Source organism: Dama dama, chromosome 4 (genome assembly GCF_033118175.1).
Source record: "Dama dama isolate Ldn47 chromosome 4, ASM3311817v1, whole genome shotgun sequence".
Taxonomy (NCBI): Eukaryota; Metazoa; Chordata; class Mammalia; order Artiodactyla; family Cervidae; genus Dama; species Dama dama.
In genome coordinates, this window is record NC_083684.1 from 58,876,803 (window position 1) to 58,892,362 (window position 15,560).

The following is a 15,560-nucleotide window of genomic DNA, read 5'->3' on the forward strand; positions in this document are numbered from 1 at the left end:
TGGGTTTGAATTCGGCTCCATCGTTTCCTGACTGATCCTGGGCAAGTGGCTGACCCTCTCTGGGCCTCAGCTGTCTCATTGGTAAAGTGGGATGGCTCTGCTATCTACCACTCAGATGGGTGTTCCAATTAGACGTGAACCACTCAGTGAGCGTGTAACCTTATATAACCCCACAGCCATCGCCCTGCATGTGTCAGGCCTTCTAATGCAGGGTCCTCAGCTCTGTTGCTGATGGGCTCTTGGGATAATTCAGGCTTTGTCTGCCATAGCTCAGCGCGTCAGACATCTCCTTGGATCCTGACCTCACGCCTGGGAACTGCACCAGCCTGGCACTTGGCCCTATCTGGAGAACACGGAGAGAGACGCCGGTGGGAGGAGCATAATGGATATGCTTTAGAGAAAGACAGGGATTTCCCTTAATCCACCCACAATAAGCCAAACCTCCTTTCCCATCTCCACCTCTCTACATTTGTCAGAGACTTTCTCTCAGGGGTCATGAAGCTATGATCTGAGGGCAGCAGAGTTCAGAGGTTAAGCCATGGCTCAGAGCAGCAGGGCTTTGAATCACGACATCAACACTTTCGGGCTGGATTCCCCTGGGGAGGCACCATCACCACGCTTTGCCTCAGCCCCTGCCCCTGGAATTGGAGGTGATGGATCACAGTGCCTGCTCAGAGGTGTAGATGTAGGAACAGCACAGAGCCTAGGGCCTGGCGCTCTCACAGCTCAGCAGGTGTCAGCTACAGATGCTGTCAGTACTGAGTACTAACTGCGCTAACCTCTGCTCAGTGAGGGCAGGCTGGGGGCTTTTCTGGGCCCTGCTGTGTCCCCAGCATGGCAACACAAGGCTGGGCACAGACTATGTGAACAAATGGTGGGGGGGGGAAGAGTGAAAGAAATTTTGAGTGAGAGTGACTTACTGAGAGGTGGGGAGGAGGAGGAGAAAGTGATGAGAAGGTAGAAAAAAATTAAAACACAAAAGACTGCAAGAGCTCCCTCTGCCCAAGACGGGAAAATTAAGGCCTGGAAGGGGCAGAGACTGGGCCTCTTCACCTGTTGAGAGAGGCCTGAGCCCATGCTTGGCCCCACACCCTGCCACCCCTCTCTGGGGTCTGTTCTGCTCTCTAGGCCCTGGGAAAAGGCAGAGGCCACTAGAAAAAACGCACGGTTTTATTATTTCAACTACAGAGGGCAGGTCTTTGCAAAACCAGGGGGCAAGTTGTGACAGCAGGGAGGAGACCCCTACTTGCCAGCGATGAGCGGGTTCCTCAGGACCACGATGACAGAGTCCCCGCGCAGGAACATCTTGGAGATGTAGCGGTCCTTGTTGACTGGCTTGGACTTCTTCTTGCCTTTGCCGCTCTTGGGGACCTCTGTCCACATTTCTTTCACGTTCTCCAGCACCATGTTGCAGTGCCTGGTGGGGACGGGCAGGCAGCAGAAGTGAGTGAGGGGTGCGTCCTGACCCTTCCTCTGGGCGGCACTGCCTCCGGAAAGGGGAAGAGCCAGGGCTCCAAGGCTCAGGCAAAGGGCTTCACCCTCTGTGCCTCAGTTTCCTCTTCTCTAAAATGGAGACATTCATGGTGCCTGCCTCCTAGGGCTGTTGTGAAAATTAAATGAAGCAACACAGTATCCTTGTTATGGGCATGTGTGATGACAGTGTGGAATGGCTCAGTCAACAAACGTTTGTGATGATTAGAGCAAAGAAAAAAAAAAAGATAAGAGCCTTGTCTTCATAGGGTCTGCAGGCTAGTGAAGGGAGAACACCACGAAGCAGGTAAACAAAGACACCTGAAATATATTGTCAGGTGGTAGTAAGTGCTAGGAAGAAAAATTAAAGCAGGTAAAGGGATGGGGGCTTCCCAGGTGGCTCTAGCAGTAAAGGACTTGCCTGCTAATGCAGGAGACATGAGATGCAAGTTCGATCCCTGGGTCGGGAGGATCTCCTGGAGGAGGGCATGGCAACCCATTCCAGTATTCTTGTCTGGAGAATCCCATGGACAGAGAAGCCTGGTGGGCCACAGTCCATACGGTTGCACAGATTTAGACACAACTAAAGCGACCGAGCCCTCACGCATGCACCCAAAGGGATAGGAGGATAGGGAGGAGCCAAGATAGCGGAGGAATAGGACGGGGAGACTACTTTCTCCCCTACAAATTCATCGAAAGAACAATTGAACGCTGAGCAAACTTCACAAAACAACTTCTGAGCGTTAGCTGAGGATATCAGGCGCCCAGAAAAGCAGCCCATTGTCTTTGAAAGGAGGTAGGACAAAATATAAAAGATAAAAAGAGAGACAAAAGAGCTAGGGACCCGTCCCGGGAAGGGAGTCTTAATAGAGGAAGTTTCCAAACACCAGGAAACCCACACACTGGCGGGTCTGGGGTAAGTTTTTGAATCTCGGAGGGCAACCTAACTGGGAGGAAAAATAAACAAAACCCACAGATTAAGTGCGTAAAAGCAACTCCCAGCAGAAAAGTACCCCAGACGCCCGCATCCGCCACCAGCAAGTGGGGGCGGAACGGAGAGGAGCAGGCGGCATTGCTTAGGGTAAGGACTGGGCCTGAGTGCCCTGAGGGCAATCGGAGGGAGCTTTTGTGAGACAGCAACTTAAACTGTGGGATAGCAAAAGAGAGAGAGAAAATTAACCGGCCCGAACACACTGCCAGCTGTTCGCAGAACATAGGGACTGAGCAAGTCCAGAGGAGCTAGCCGGTTGCGGACCAGCCCATCCCCGCTGGAGACAGGAGGCAGGGGGGAGGGGAAAGGGGCAAACTCGGCTCCAGAGAAGTGGCAAACTCGGCCCCAGAGACGGCATCCCCTACCACACTGCAAACAGGCCTCCAGTTTCTAACCAAAGACTTCCTGAGATTCTGGATGGTCGACATCCACCGGGAAGGTCGTGGCTAAACACAAGGCACACGCACCCAACTGGCGCGCGCGGAAACTGAGGCTGGGACCGCGGAGGGAAGGCGCACCGCACCCCGGGAGAGTGCGCCCGTCAAGCTCCTGGCTGCCTGAGCTGCTCGGGCAGGGGAAGGCACAAAACGCAGGAGCAACTGAGTCCCCGCTTTTGTGGAATACCCGAAAACCAGAACCGCACGCAACGCAGGGCCCGCTCCATATAGAGCAGCCGGGAGCCTGAGCAGTGTAGACGCGGAAAGCACACACACCCGTGAGTGGGGGCAAACCCAGTGTGGCCCGAACACTGTGAGTGCTCCCCACACACAGCGATATCTGCCTGCAGCGCCCCTCCTTCCCAGCAGAAGGACTGAACTAGCGAACCAGAACAAGAGACCACCTCCGCCCGCCTGTGTCAGGGCGGAAATTAGACACTGAAGAGACCGGCAAACAGAAGCCAAATAAACAAAAGGAAACTGCTTCAGAAGGGACCGGTGCAACAGATTAAAATCCCTGTAGGTAACACCACTACACTGGAAGGGGCCTATAGATATCGAGAAGTGTAAGCTGGAACGAGGAGCTATCTGAAACTGAACCGAACCCACACTGACTGCAACAGCTCCAGAGAAATTCCTAGATATATTTTTACCTTTTTTTTTAATTAAAAAAAATTTTTTTTTCTTTTCTATTTTTTCTCTTTTATTTTCTTTTAAAATTCCCTATTACTCCCCCATTACTCCTTAAGGGATAGGAGGATATAGGGAACTATGACTGAGTGAAAGAAAGAAAAGAAGAAAATTGGGAAAGCTCTGTATCTTGCTATATAGTAATCTACTGTGAGGAAAGCACTTCCCAAATGCTAACTAAAGGCTGCATATGTTTACTGAGCATTTATCATGTGTTAGGTACTGAGCCAAGTGCTTTTCATACATAGTATTACTGAAGCCTCATGACTGTTCTGAGGGATATTATGATGATACATATTTCACAGGTGAGGAAACTGAGGCCCGGACAGCATACCTCCCCAGACCCTGATGCTCACCTGTCGAAGGCCTTCACGCGGCCCAGGAGCTTCTTGTTGTTACGGCAGTTGATGAGCACTTGAGTGTTGTTTTTGACTGACTGCGTGAGCACGGAGAGTGGCCCCGTGTTAAACTCCTCCTCCTCCCGCTTCTGCAGCTCCTCTGGGGTCATCTCACTCTTGGGCTTGTTGAGGAGACTCCTGAGAAGACAAGTATGGAACCCACAGTGAGAAGGCCCATGGCCTGGGTGCTCATGGCCTCTCCCTCAGTGTCTCCCTAACACATATCCCTCTTCTCCTACGCAGTCCTCTCTCTTGGTATCACCATGTGGATGCCTAATGGATATTTCCAATCCTTGCACGTCCTAGACTGAACTCCAGACCCCTCATAACCCCAACTTATACTATCCACAGCCTTCCTCATCTCTGTCAATGGCGACTCCATCCCTCTGGTTCTTTGAGCAAAAGCCCTACTGTCAAATTGACTCTTTCTTCTCTCACATCCTACATTCAATCTGTCAGCAAATCCTGTCATCTGCCGCTAAAACCTGTCAGAATCTGAATTTCTTACCTTGGCTTAAACTTCCATCATCTCTTTCCTAGAGGTCTCCTTGCCTCCACCCATGCTCCCCAACAGTTTGCCCTCCAGAAAGCAGTCTCAGGGGTGGTGTCAAGAATCATCTCACTCTTCAGTACCTCTCATGACTCCTCTCTCAGTGTAAAAAGTAAAACCCAGCTTTGACCCTCATTCTGTTCCAGGCACAATGGCCTCTTCAGTGGTTCTTGAAGATATTAGGCAAACCTTCTTGGGCCCCTCTATTCACTTTTCCCTCTGCCTAGGTACCTCCCCAGGTATCTTTGTGGTTTGCTTTCTCACTTTCTTCAGGTTCTTGCTCAAGTGTTGCCTCCTTTATGTGTTCTGTCTCTCAAAAGTGACATTCCACACTGTTTTACCCTGCTCTGTTATTTCTTTATTCATAACCCTATCCCCTAACACATTCTAGAATTTACGTATCTATTACCAGCACGTTTCCTGCCTGCCTCTTCCCATCCCGTAAGATGTAGAAGAGAATTTTTTTCCTTGGGAAGAGCGGAGTAATTCACTGGTATAAACTATGTGTCTAAAGCAGCCTGACACACAAGCACTCAATAAATAACTGTTGAATGAATACATAAGTAAAATCACCCCCATAACTCGCTATCCATACAAATGGCGGATGTGATCGAAAAGCCAGTCTTCTCCAGCTAAACCTCTTACCTTAAGACCGCTTTTCCTACAAGTCCGTACTCCCCATCTCCCAGGTTTTTATTCGTAAAAACGCTTCCTCTTAAAATTCACTTCAGTAAGATTGCTTATTTGGGAAAGCCCAGCCTGTTATCTGATAAAGCTGTCCCCTCTCCCGAAGTCAGGGTCCGTCAAAGGCCCCACGTCCCTTCGCAACTCATCAGTAGAAAGATACGCCACTTTACCCCCAAATGTTTGCTTCCGCCCCCATTTCTGCCTACCCCCTTCAACCGGTAAGCGGCCAAATTTACACCCTCAATCCCACTCCCGCCACCCAAACCCAGCCCGGCCTCACATGATGATGATGGTGACCGCGTTTTCAAGACACTACCGTCTCCTACGCGGTGTGCCTTCCGAACAGAGAGCCAGAGGCGGGACTTCCTCTTCCTGCGGCCCACTTCCGTGAGCGCCTGCGCAAACCCAACCAGCGAGTGGGGTGTGGCCTGTTGCTATAGCGATCTCCGCCCTCGGCAGAGTCTGTAGAGTAGAACCCTTATTTAGTAAGTAGCTCCAGGCCACCGTTCTAGACAGTACTGGGCAGATATTCACGACCTCGCAGAGGAAAAGAAGGCGGGACTGATTCAAACCATTTTGTTGTAGAACCGCATAGGTTGAAGGAGGGAAATACTAGCCTTTTCCAAATACCCGCCCGCTCTGCCTTTGGGGGCGCGGCCTCCGCGAAGCCAATCCGCTCCTTGCTTCAGGGATGGGCACCTCCCCTTTTCCTTCAGGGACTGTTGATTTACGTGTATATTGATTTTTCCGGACCCAGGAGAGGGTCCATCCGGTAGTGGCGTGGATTTGCGCCCAGTAAGGCTAATGTTTTCGGTGATCAAACGCTTCTCGTTGGCTTCCCCTCCTGCGCTGAGGCGGCGCCTACTTCTTACGCTCTCCCTTTTGGGTTGTGCAACCCGGGGGTACCAACCCCCAAAGCTCCCTGGGAGGCAAGGAGCCGCGACCTCAGGACGAGGGTCCCATTGGCTTTACTGCTCACGGGAGGGCGGATGGTGCAGCCGCTCTTGTTGCTCATTGGTCCGGCTTATTTCATGGGGCGGGACTTGGCTGGGCCTTAACTCTATCCGCCGTCTCCGACCGGTTTCAGGGCGAAGCTGCCATGCGTTCCGGGGGCCGCGGGCGGCCCCGGCTCCGGGTCGGGGAACGCGGCCTTTTGGAGCGACCCTCACCGCCCAAGCGCCGCCTGCTACCGCGGGCACAGCTATTGCCCCTACTGCTGCTGGCTCTGACGGTAGCCTCGGTGTTCTATACCATTTGGAGCAGCTGGCATAGCCAGACTGAAGAGCTGCCGCTGGGCCGGGAGCTGCGGGTGAGGACGGGCGGGGGACACGGGCGCTGCGGAAGCCCTTACTCCTTGCCTCCCCTTCCCCAGGGTCTCTTGGGGGAGACCCTAGGTTGGGTTGACGTGGCTTTGTCTTCACCATATGGCCCTAGCTGCAGGTGCCTCCGTCTCCGTTCTTAGAGCGCATACCCCTTTCCAACGCAATGAGGCTTCGGACTTGTTTTGTAATAGCGGTTACCCGGTGAGAGAGTCTGGAGTAGTAAGACTGGGAGTTCTGGGTTCTAATCCTAAACTCACTGTTGGGAAGAATCCCTTCCTCTCGCTGGGCCTAGATTTCCTCCATCAGGATTGCCGCGGGCTGGGCAGGATGGGTTTGGAAGGACTTTAACCGAGTCTAGGATTTCTCCTAGAAACCTCTGACGCTGGAGGCTGCGACTAGGAAGAGGAGGGCAGCCTCCAGGAAATGGTTGGAATGAGGGTCGTTTTCATGCTCTGCTCTTCTCTTCCCTACCTGCTTCCTCAGGGCCCTTTGATCGGAAGCCTCCCCGAAGCTCGGGTGCGGAGGGTAGTGGGGCAACTGGACCCTCAGCGTCTCTGGAACACTTTCCTGCGCCCTCTGCTGGTTGTGCGGACTCCGGGCAGCCCTGGCAATCTCCAAGTCAGAAAGGTAAAAGGACCCCACCTCTAACCCCTGACCCCACAGCCCATCAATGAATAGGAAATAGATATCCTGCCCAAGTGGCAGAGCTGGGGGTCTGACTGAAGCTAATAGGAGCTCTATTCTGCTAACCACCAGACCACTGCCCTCTATACTGTGCCCCCCCCCCCCCCCAATCTAATTATACACATCAGCAACAGCCCTATGAGCCTAATGAGGTGGGTACCAATCTGATCTTCATTGTGTAGATGAGGAAACTGACACCCAGAATAGTTAGGCATTTTGCCCAAATCCCACAGATAATAAATGGTATGCTTAGGGTTTCAACCCAAATGGGTTGGCTCCAGACCTCTACATTGCTCCCCAGAAGGCATTGAGAGTCATTTGAACACTGCCTGACTTCACATCCACCTCAGCCACTTGGTATGACCTTGAACTAATTTCATCTTCTCTGTGCCTCAGTTTCCTCATCTGCAAAATGGAACCATTGTCAGTCCCCACTCCATAGGGGTTCCTAGAACAAGGACTGGGCACAGAGTGAGTGCTATGGAAGGGTGAGCTGTGATTAGTTTGGGCTTCAAGAGATGGGGGCACTCCATGCTTGGCACTTAGTAGGTACTCAGAAGTGTCTCAAGGGAATGATTCAACCAAAGTGGTATTGGTGGGCCAACCTGACTGCTCAGCATGGTTCAGGTCACATGGCCCTTCTTCTGACCTTCTCCCCAGTCCCCACCCACCCTCCCTCTTCTCTATTGCCACTAGTTCCTGGAGGCTACGTTGCGGACACTTTCAGCAGGCTGGCATATAGAACTAGACCCCTTCACTGCCTCCACACCCCTGGGGCCATTGGACTTCGGCAATGTGGTGGCCACGCTGGACCCAGGGGCTGCCCGCCACCTTACCCTTGCCTGCCATTACGACTCCAAGCTCTTCCCATCTGGCTCAGCCCCCTTTGTGGGGGCCACGGATTCGGCAGTGCCTTGCTCCCTGCTACTGGAGCTGGCCCAGGCCCTCGACCAAGAGCTGGGCAAAGCCAAGGAGAGGGTAAGAAGAACAGGGGTAGGGTGGGGGTGGGTGAATGAGGGATGTCTCTTCCTTGGTCTGTACCGCCACTCTCCCTTACCTGGTCTTATCTTCCTCCACTCCACACCAGAGTCCAGAGGGTCTTTCCATTTCCTGAATGTCAGATTCTGTCCCTTCTCTACCTAAAACCCTCCCATGGCTCCCACGTCATTCCATGAATAGGCCAGAGTGCTTCTCTTAGCCCATGAGGTGTGACCTCTCATCTCTCTGGTCTCCTCTCCCACCCCTCATACCTCACTCACTCCATGCTAGCCTCCCACCTCCTCTGTGGACCTCACTCTCAACCTCAGGGCATTTGCACTTGCTGTTTGCTCTGCCTACGATGTCCTTTTCTCAGATACCTTCCTGACTGGCTCCCACCCTTCATTCAGGGGTCCACTCTGATGTCACCTCCTCAAAGAGACCTTCCCAGCCACCATAAAATAGCTCCTTGTCCCTCTCCCGTGCCTCATGGGACTTTAGGTTGATTTGTTTGTCTGTCTCCCAAGCTTGAATGAGCTTCAGATAGGTGGGCCCTTGGCTGTGTTTATTTCCTGTTGTATTTCCTGAATACTGCCCAGAATACTGCCTGGCGTAAAGTAGGATGTCAATAAGAATGTATGGAATGAATGGAAACACCTCATGCCTCTATCCTGCTCAGATCCCTTCCATGGCTGAAACCCCAGTGCTCTTGTAACAGAGTCCAAGCTCCCTGGCCCTTGCTGGGTCCTAGGGCCTTTTCTCAAACCTCTCTGGCCCTTTCTCTGTCCCCAGTCCTGGTCCATGCTGCTTCCTCACCAGGGAACACCCTTCCCTCTGCTCCATTTTGCCAGGCCAGGTCCTCCTCAGCCTCAGTGCAAACATCCCTGCCTAGCAGACCAAACATGTTCCCCAGGCCAGATTATCCCCCACCCCCTTGGAGGACCTTTCAGGACCCTGTTATTCTTAGAAGCATTTGCCCAACTTCATTGTTTATACAATTATTTATTTGTGAGTCTGTCTCTTTTGCCAAATGAACTTGAGGAATAGCTCTTACAGAGTTAATCCTTATTTAGTTACTATGCATCAGGCACTGCCCTAGCCTGTTTTATTGTTGTTCAGCGGCTAAGTTGTGTCCTACTCCTCCCAACCCCATGGACTGTAGCCAGCCAGGCTTCCTTGTCCATGGGGTTTTTCAGGCAAGAATACTGGAGTGAGTTGTCATTTCCTTCTCCAGGGGATCTTCCCAGCCCAGGGATCAAACATTTCCCACATCTCCTGCATTAGCAAGTGGATTCTTTAGCACTGAGCCACCAGGGAAACCTGCGCTGTCTTAGGACCGGGTTCAAATCCTACACTATGAGAAGTGGTACTCACCCCATTTCTACCTAAGGAAGTCGATGCTTTGAGAACTTAGTAACTGACCCACTACTGCTTGGCTACTGAGCAACCCAGCCAGGATTTAAATCCAGGCAGACTGTACTCTTGGCTAGCAGGTTCTACAAGTGAGGAGACTGTTTGCCCTAGTCAGCTGTACAAACAGGCAGGAAATGTGGGTGAGTTGAGGTGGGGGGCTGGCACTGAGCTGGCCCTGACCACTGGCCCCCACAGGCAGCCCCAGTGACCTTGCAGCTGCTCTTCCTGGATGGCGAAGAGGCACTGAAGGAGTGGGGACCCAAGGACTCACTTTATGGCTCCCGGCACCTGGCCCAGCTCATGGAGTCTACACCCCACGGCCCGGGCTCCACCAGGATCCAGGCTATTGTAAGACTAGGGCCCTCCTGGGTGCTGGTGAGGTGGGAGGAGGGGGGCATGAGGTTGGCAGCATCCCGCCAGGCTGCTCAGTCCTGGCTTCTCTCCCTAGGACCTCTTTATGCTTCTTGATCTCCTGGGAGCCCCCAACCCGACCTTCTACAGTCACTTCCCTCGCACGGCCCGCTGGTTCCATCGGCTCAGGAGCATTGGTAAGGGTGAAGGTATAGGCAGACACCTGTCTGGGATGCTGGAGAGAGAACCAGGCACCTGGCCTCTGAGGGGCCATCCAGCCTCCCCTCCACCTCCCTAGCCTCTCCCTAAAGCTCTGGGGCAGAAACACAAAAGATCCCACAGCAGTCAAATGAAGTGATTACAGACAGAGATTCTAGGGTCAGAGAGCCCTGGGTTCAGATTCTGGCTTTCCTTCTTACCAGCTGTGTGAGCTTGGGAAAGTGACCTCCTCTCTCTGAGCCTCAGTTTCCCATCTATCAAATGGGCATGATGCTAATAATGGGGGTGTCTGTCTCCTTAGACTTGAAGGGATTAAATGAGACCGGGAACATAGCCTGTAGTCTGGGGTAACTAACATTACCCCAGAATGATGAACTAACATTCATCCTTACTGGCATGATCAGTGCTTTACCCCCAGGCCTCCCACCCTCCTCTGATCTGTGAGCAGGGGAATCTTTGACCCTTGAGGGGCTGACCTTCTGCTTTCCAATCCCTACCACATCCAGAGAAGCGCCTGCACCGACTGAACCTACTGCAGTCTCATCCTTGGGAAGTGATGTACTTCCAGACCGGGGAGCCCCCTGTCTCTGTGGAAGATGACCACATCCCCTTCCTCCGCCGAGGTACCTGCTGTGGGAATTGGGGGGCAGGGGGCCACAGATAGGACCTGGCCCCTTTCCTAGATTTGGGGATTGGTGGCAAATTGCTTAACCTCTTTGTGTCTCAATTCCCTCATCTGTAAAATGGAGATAATTAACAGCCCCCCATCTCAAGAGTTGCTGAGGGGATTGAATGTAAAGAACTTGGACCAGTGCCTGGCACTAGTGAGTGTTCAGATCTTCTAGTCTTTTCATAAGCTATGAAGTTTTGAGTTTTTCTGATTTGTGTTATGAATATATTGGATGTGTTTTTTTTTAATGAACACATACCCTCAGAATTGTTCAGAGTTCTTCAAGTGGCACAATTGGGGGGTGGGGGCAGAGAAGGCAGACTTGCCCAGGCGTGGGCCTGGGCTCCTGGGTCAGCCAGGGGCCAGACACGGGCCTGTGCCTCCTCTTTGCCCTGCAGGAGTTCCCGTGCTCCACCTCATCGCCACGCCCTTCCCCTCTGTCTGGCACACGTCTAATGACTCTGAGGCCAACCTGCACCCACCCACGGTACACAACCTGAGCCGCATCCTGGCCGTGTTCCTGGCTGAATACCTGGGGCTCTAGCCTGCCCAGGAGGACTCCCTGAGAAACGCCCAGCAGGAGACATGCCAAGGCCCTCCTGGGGTGTGCTGGCTTGTCCTTTTTAACCCCTTTGGCTCTGTTTGTGCTCTGACTGGAAGACGCTCTTTCTTGATCTCAAGCTGCCACTCTTCAAAGACGTGGAAGCGAGAGAGATCACCGTGGGGTGAGAGCCAAAGGAATGAGCCCGGCCCCTGCCCTGAGGAAACACTCGGGCTGTACATCTACAGGGACTGAGTGCCGTTCTCAGTTTTAATCAGCAGACCATGGACTGGCATCCGGACCAGCAATACCTTCGACCAAATGAATTCTCTGTGGCTTGTTTTCGTGGCAGTTCATTCTCCAGAATGGCAGCCTTGCTACTGCACCAGGCCAAACCTAACTCCCACAGGGACGTGGCATGTGGGGCCCACTGAGGATCTGCCCATAAGCAGGGACAGAGGAGGTAGAAGCCAATCCTTGGGAACTCCAGATTCTGCCACCTCCAGTGGGCGATAAACCAGTGTTTCTGCAAAACATATTCTGCACAACTAGTATACATAGGTGTTGCATGAAAAAGGGGACCAAAGCAGGGTGAGACAGTATTAAATGAATTTCTTCATTTCATGGTGTGCAGTTTTCATCCAGAGTAAGAATGCACTGTTTCCCCCAAGTATTTCACCATGGAACCCCTTTATTGGGAAGCACCTCACAGAATCTGGGTACCTCAGCAGATACATTGGGAAACATTGGGTTTTGATTGTTTGAAAGTGCTTATGGTAGAAATGGGTCAGATCTAAAACTCTCTATAAAACAGTTACACCAAACCATCCTTTCCCTTTTGGCTGTGAGTACAGGAATGAGAGATGTCATGTGTAACTGCAAACTCTGGCCCAAGGAATTATTTCCTAGCCCTATCTAATTTTCAGATGCAACTGGGGTGCTTTTTGAAAAATGCGGGGAATTCCGTGGCAGTCCAGCGGTTAGGCCTTGGTGCTGTCACTGCTGGGGCCTGGGTTTGACCCCTGGTCAGGGAACTAAGATCCCATAAGCTGTGCAGCGAAGCCAACAGCCAAAAAAAAAAAAAAAAAGTGGATTCAGAGGCTGGGACTCTAAAAGCACCTGGGGAATCTTCACGATGAGCACTTTGGGGCATGCTGTTCTTAAGGCTATAAGTTTGGTGCATTCTAGCTGCTTAGCAAACCTGCTCCAAAGAAAACCTAGGTGAGCACTTAGGCAGGGAGTCTGATGCTCAGCCCTGTGCCTGCTGATTTTGTGACTTTGATGGAGACTTGGTAGGCTGCAGGGAGGCCAGGCCAGGGTAGAGGGTTAGAGAGTGAAGGTGGGGACCTCCCTGGTGGTCCAGTGGTTGGGACTTCAGCTTCCAATGCAGGAGGCACAGTTTCAGTCCCTAGTTGAAGATCCCACATGCCTCATGACCAACAAACCAAAACAGAAATAGTATTGTGAGAAATTCAATAAAGACTTTAAAAATGGTTCACATCAAAAAAACCTTAAAAGAGTGAAGGTGAACATTGGCTTTCCAAGACAACTCAAGGCTGACTCAAGAGGACCTGTGGGTTGAGGGACAATTTTGGTTCTCATTTTGCAAATGAGGTGGCTGGGGCTGAGAATTACAAACTGTTGTTTACAGAGTTCAGTCTCACCCACAGCTGTGCTCCTAAGCCCGTGTCCTACCTCTTTCTAAAAATCACTTGTGTGGTCCAACAGATGGTTGACCAAAAAAGTAGCTCCTCCTGAGGCTTTTATCTGGCTGCAAGTTACAGTGAGATTCAGAAGGGCAGGGACTAACAGCCCCTTAGAAGTGGAATTGACAGAAGTCAAAAAAGGAAATTGACAGATATCAGCAACTAGGGTAGTAAGAGGGTCTCAAATCAGAGAGTTCCTGTTTGTTCATTTCATGATGCCAAGCACTTAAAACTGCAACATGTCTCCTTATCATCACAGCCATCTCAGAGGTAGGTGAAAGATCCCCTCAGTGTTAAGAGTAAGCAGTGTGTTCAGTTCCATCCTCGGTCTCCAGGCCTCCCTGTAAGTCATCTTGCTGAGTGCACTACACCCACACACTGGGCGGGGCTTTCCACTTGAATCTGGGGTCAGGATCATGAGCCCCTTTTACAGGATGAGGCTGCTGATGCTTGACAAGATAATGCTTTCCCCAGCTCCCATCCATCCCTGAAAGGCAGCCTCCCCCAGCTTCACACTATGAAGGTCCCAAGAGGGGTCTCTGATGGGCACAACCGGTGAGCACTCCAGTGTATCAGCCTTCTGAGGAGCTGTCCAACATTCTCCTTTTTCAGATTAAGAATCTGAGTTTCAGAGAAATCAGTTGCTGAAGATCACAGCTGGACATGTTCATTGCATGTGTCTAGGTATTTGTTTCTATTTATTTATCCTGCCTATGATTCACTGTGTGTACCCATCTTTTTATCAGTCTGGAATTTGCAATCATTGTTTTTACATACTATCATTGCACCATTTCATTTTCTCTTCTGATTCTAGGATGCCAGTTAAATGTGCTAGACTTCCTCTATCCTCTATAACTTTACATTTTTTTTCTTTTTGGTCCCTGTGCCACTTTTTCAGACCTTGCTCTAGCTGAATAACTTTTTCATTGTGTCTAATTTGTTTAGCCTAGTCATTGACTTTTTACTTTTGGTTACTGTATACCTTTGTGGGTTTTTTCCTTTCATTCTGGCTAGGCCATTATTCAGGTCTGGGTTCCCTGCATGTATTTCCAAGCTCTTTTTTTTCTTCTAATCTGTGACTGATGGTTCCACCACCTGCAGCCTTTGTGGGTCTGTTTTTGCTCTGTGGCCACTGTTGCTTCTTGTTTCTGCTTCTTTATTTCCATGTGTGTTTGGTTATTTGACTCTTACTGCTCATTGTCTAAAAAACTGTTGGTGGGGATTGTAGGTGTCAGCTCCTCCCACCAGAGGATTTTTTTTGTTTGTTTCTGCTAGACATCTCAGTACCCTGGATCACAACAGGTGATGAAAAACAGGCTGCAAACCCAAGCCAAGGGCCAGCCTGTGGCCACAGATCCTCAGGGCTCAATCCCCCCCGCCCCTTCCTTTAATTTTGTGTTTTCTTCAGCATTTAAAACACCTTCTCTGCAGTGTTCTGTGTCAGCCTTACCTGAGCTTGTAGTTTGGTGGGATCCCAGCTCCTATTACATTCTTCACCTCAGGCAGGCTTTGACTTCTGCTCACCTGTCCCAATAAGGCTACAAATTGGAAACCCAGGGTTGTTTACAACGGCAAATGCCCTCAGAGCAAAAGTGGTTTTAGGACCCCTATGGACATTTTCCTTAAATTTTTGGCTTAGTATATCCATAATTGTGTTTTATTGATTATTTGAGGCTTTTCAGATTTTACTTCCTGTTTTCAGCAGGAGAGTCCAAATAACCCGGCCTTCTCTTTATAGGAATCCAAAATTCCACAAAACCAAGCCAAGTTATAAATCCAGGTCTCTTTGATTCTAAAATATTAAATAACCATTCTGACATATCCTCATCTCTGGAAATTGATTCCTTGATAAGAATGTCAGAGACTGTTAGCCACTGCTCAATATCCATTTCCCCCTCTTCTGTTAGTTAATAATTATCTGAATATCTTAAAACTTTTATTACAGGGATCTTTATGAGTTTCTGGTTGGGCATAATGCATCTGGCTAAGCGTCTGCATTTCCCAGTCTCCCCTGCAGTCCTTCCATGTGGCTAAAGTTCTGATCAGTGAGCTGTGCATAGAAGCATGGTGTAGTATTTGAGAGGAAGGAGACTCCCTTCCCCACAAAATGGTAATGGCTGGAGTTGTAGCAGCCATGTTGGACCATGAGGCTAAGGGCCAGAGGCAAAGAATAATGGAATAGTGGGCTAGGAGGAGTCTGGGCCACCAATGACTTCAGGGCCACCATACCTGCCCAACACTGCGTTTCTAAAGAAATAAAAGCTACCCTGTTTGAGTTTCTATTGATACTATTTTGAGATTTTTTAATTCAAATGGACACAGATGAAGAGTCAAAAATCATCTCAGTCCAAGGGAAATGGCTAAGGATTCTTTCAGTTTTTTCCATCTCACCACGAACTGGCCCATGACTTCCTTCTCTTCCAAACAGCTTCCCTTAACAACACACAAACCAG

At 50.7% G+C, this 15,560-nt stretch overlaps 2 protein-coding genes across 3 annotated transcripts; one reads left to right on the top strand and one right to left on the bottom strand.

Annotated features, from left to right (window-relative positions):
- Positions 1 to 1,152: 1,152 nt before the first annotated feature.
- Positions 1,153 to 5,656, bottom strand: SNRPD2 (small nuclear ribonucleoprotein D2 polypeptide). Its single transcript, XM_061139628.1, has 3 exons — positions 5,504 to 5,656; positions 3,945 to 4,124; positions 1,153 to 1,417 (listed from the first exon to the last, which is right to left on the bottom strand). Coding segments are annotated over exons 1-3 (357 nt in total). The 5' UTR covers positions 5,506 to 5,656; the 3' UTR covers positions 1,153 to 1,242.
- A 602-nt stretch (positions 5,657 to 6,258) lies between these two features.
- Positions 6,259 to 15,428, top strand: QPCTL (glutaminyl-peptide cyclotransferase like). 2 transcript variants are annotated; one of them, XM_061139627.1, is made up of 7 exons: positions 6,259 to 6,532; positions 7,029 to 7,172; positions 7,926 to 8,207; positions 9,816 to 9,968; positions 10,069 to 10,168; positions 10,697 to 10,813; positions 13,720 to 15,428. In XM_061139627.1, exons 1-7 carry the CDS (start codon positions 6,323 to 6,325, stop codon positions 13,722 to 13,724), a joined length of 1,011 nt encoding a protein of 336 aa, XP_060995610.1. In that variant the 5' UTR covers positions 6,259 to 6,322; the 3' UTR covers positions 13,725 to 15,428. The 2 variants fall into 2 exon arrangements, with proteins under 2 accessions (XP_060995610.1, XP_060995609.1); XM_061139626.1 differs by lacking the exon at positions 13,720 to 15,428 and adding an exon at positions 11,259 to 12,025 and having other exon boundaries at positions 6,260 to 6,532.
- The last annotated feature ends 132 nt before the right edge of the window (positions 15,429 to 15,560 follow it).

Coding starts and splice junctions, on each gene's coding strand:
- SNRPD2 (XM_061139628.1), bottom strand. Junction 1,418..3,944: donor CGCGTGAAGGCCTTCGACAG/GTGAGCATCAGG, acceptor CGTCCCCACCAG/GCACTGCAACATGGTGCTGG.
- QPCTL (XM_061139626.1), top strand. CDS start 6,323: ATGCGTTCCGGGGGCCGCGGGCGGCCCCGGCTCCGGGTCGGGGAACGC. Junction 9,969..10,068: donor CCACCAGGATCCAGGCTATT/GTAAGACTAGGG, acceptor TTCTCTCCCTAG/GACCTCTTTATGCTTCTTGA. Junction 10,169..10,696: donor CCATCGGCTCAGGAGCATTG/GTAAGGGTGAAG, acceptor TACCACATCCAG/AGAAGCGCCTGCACCGACTG.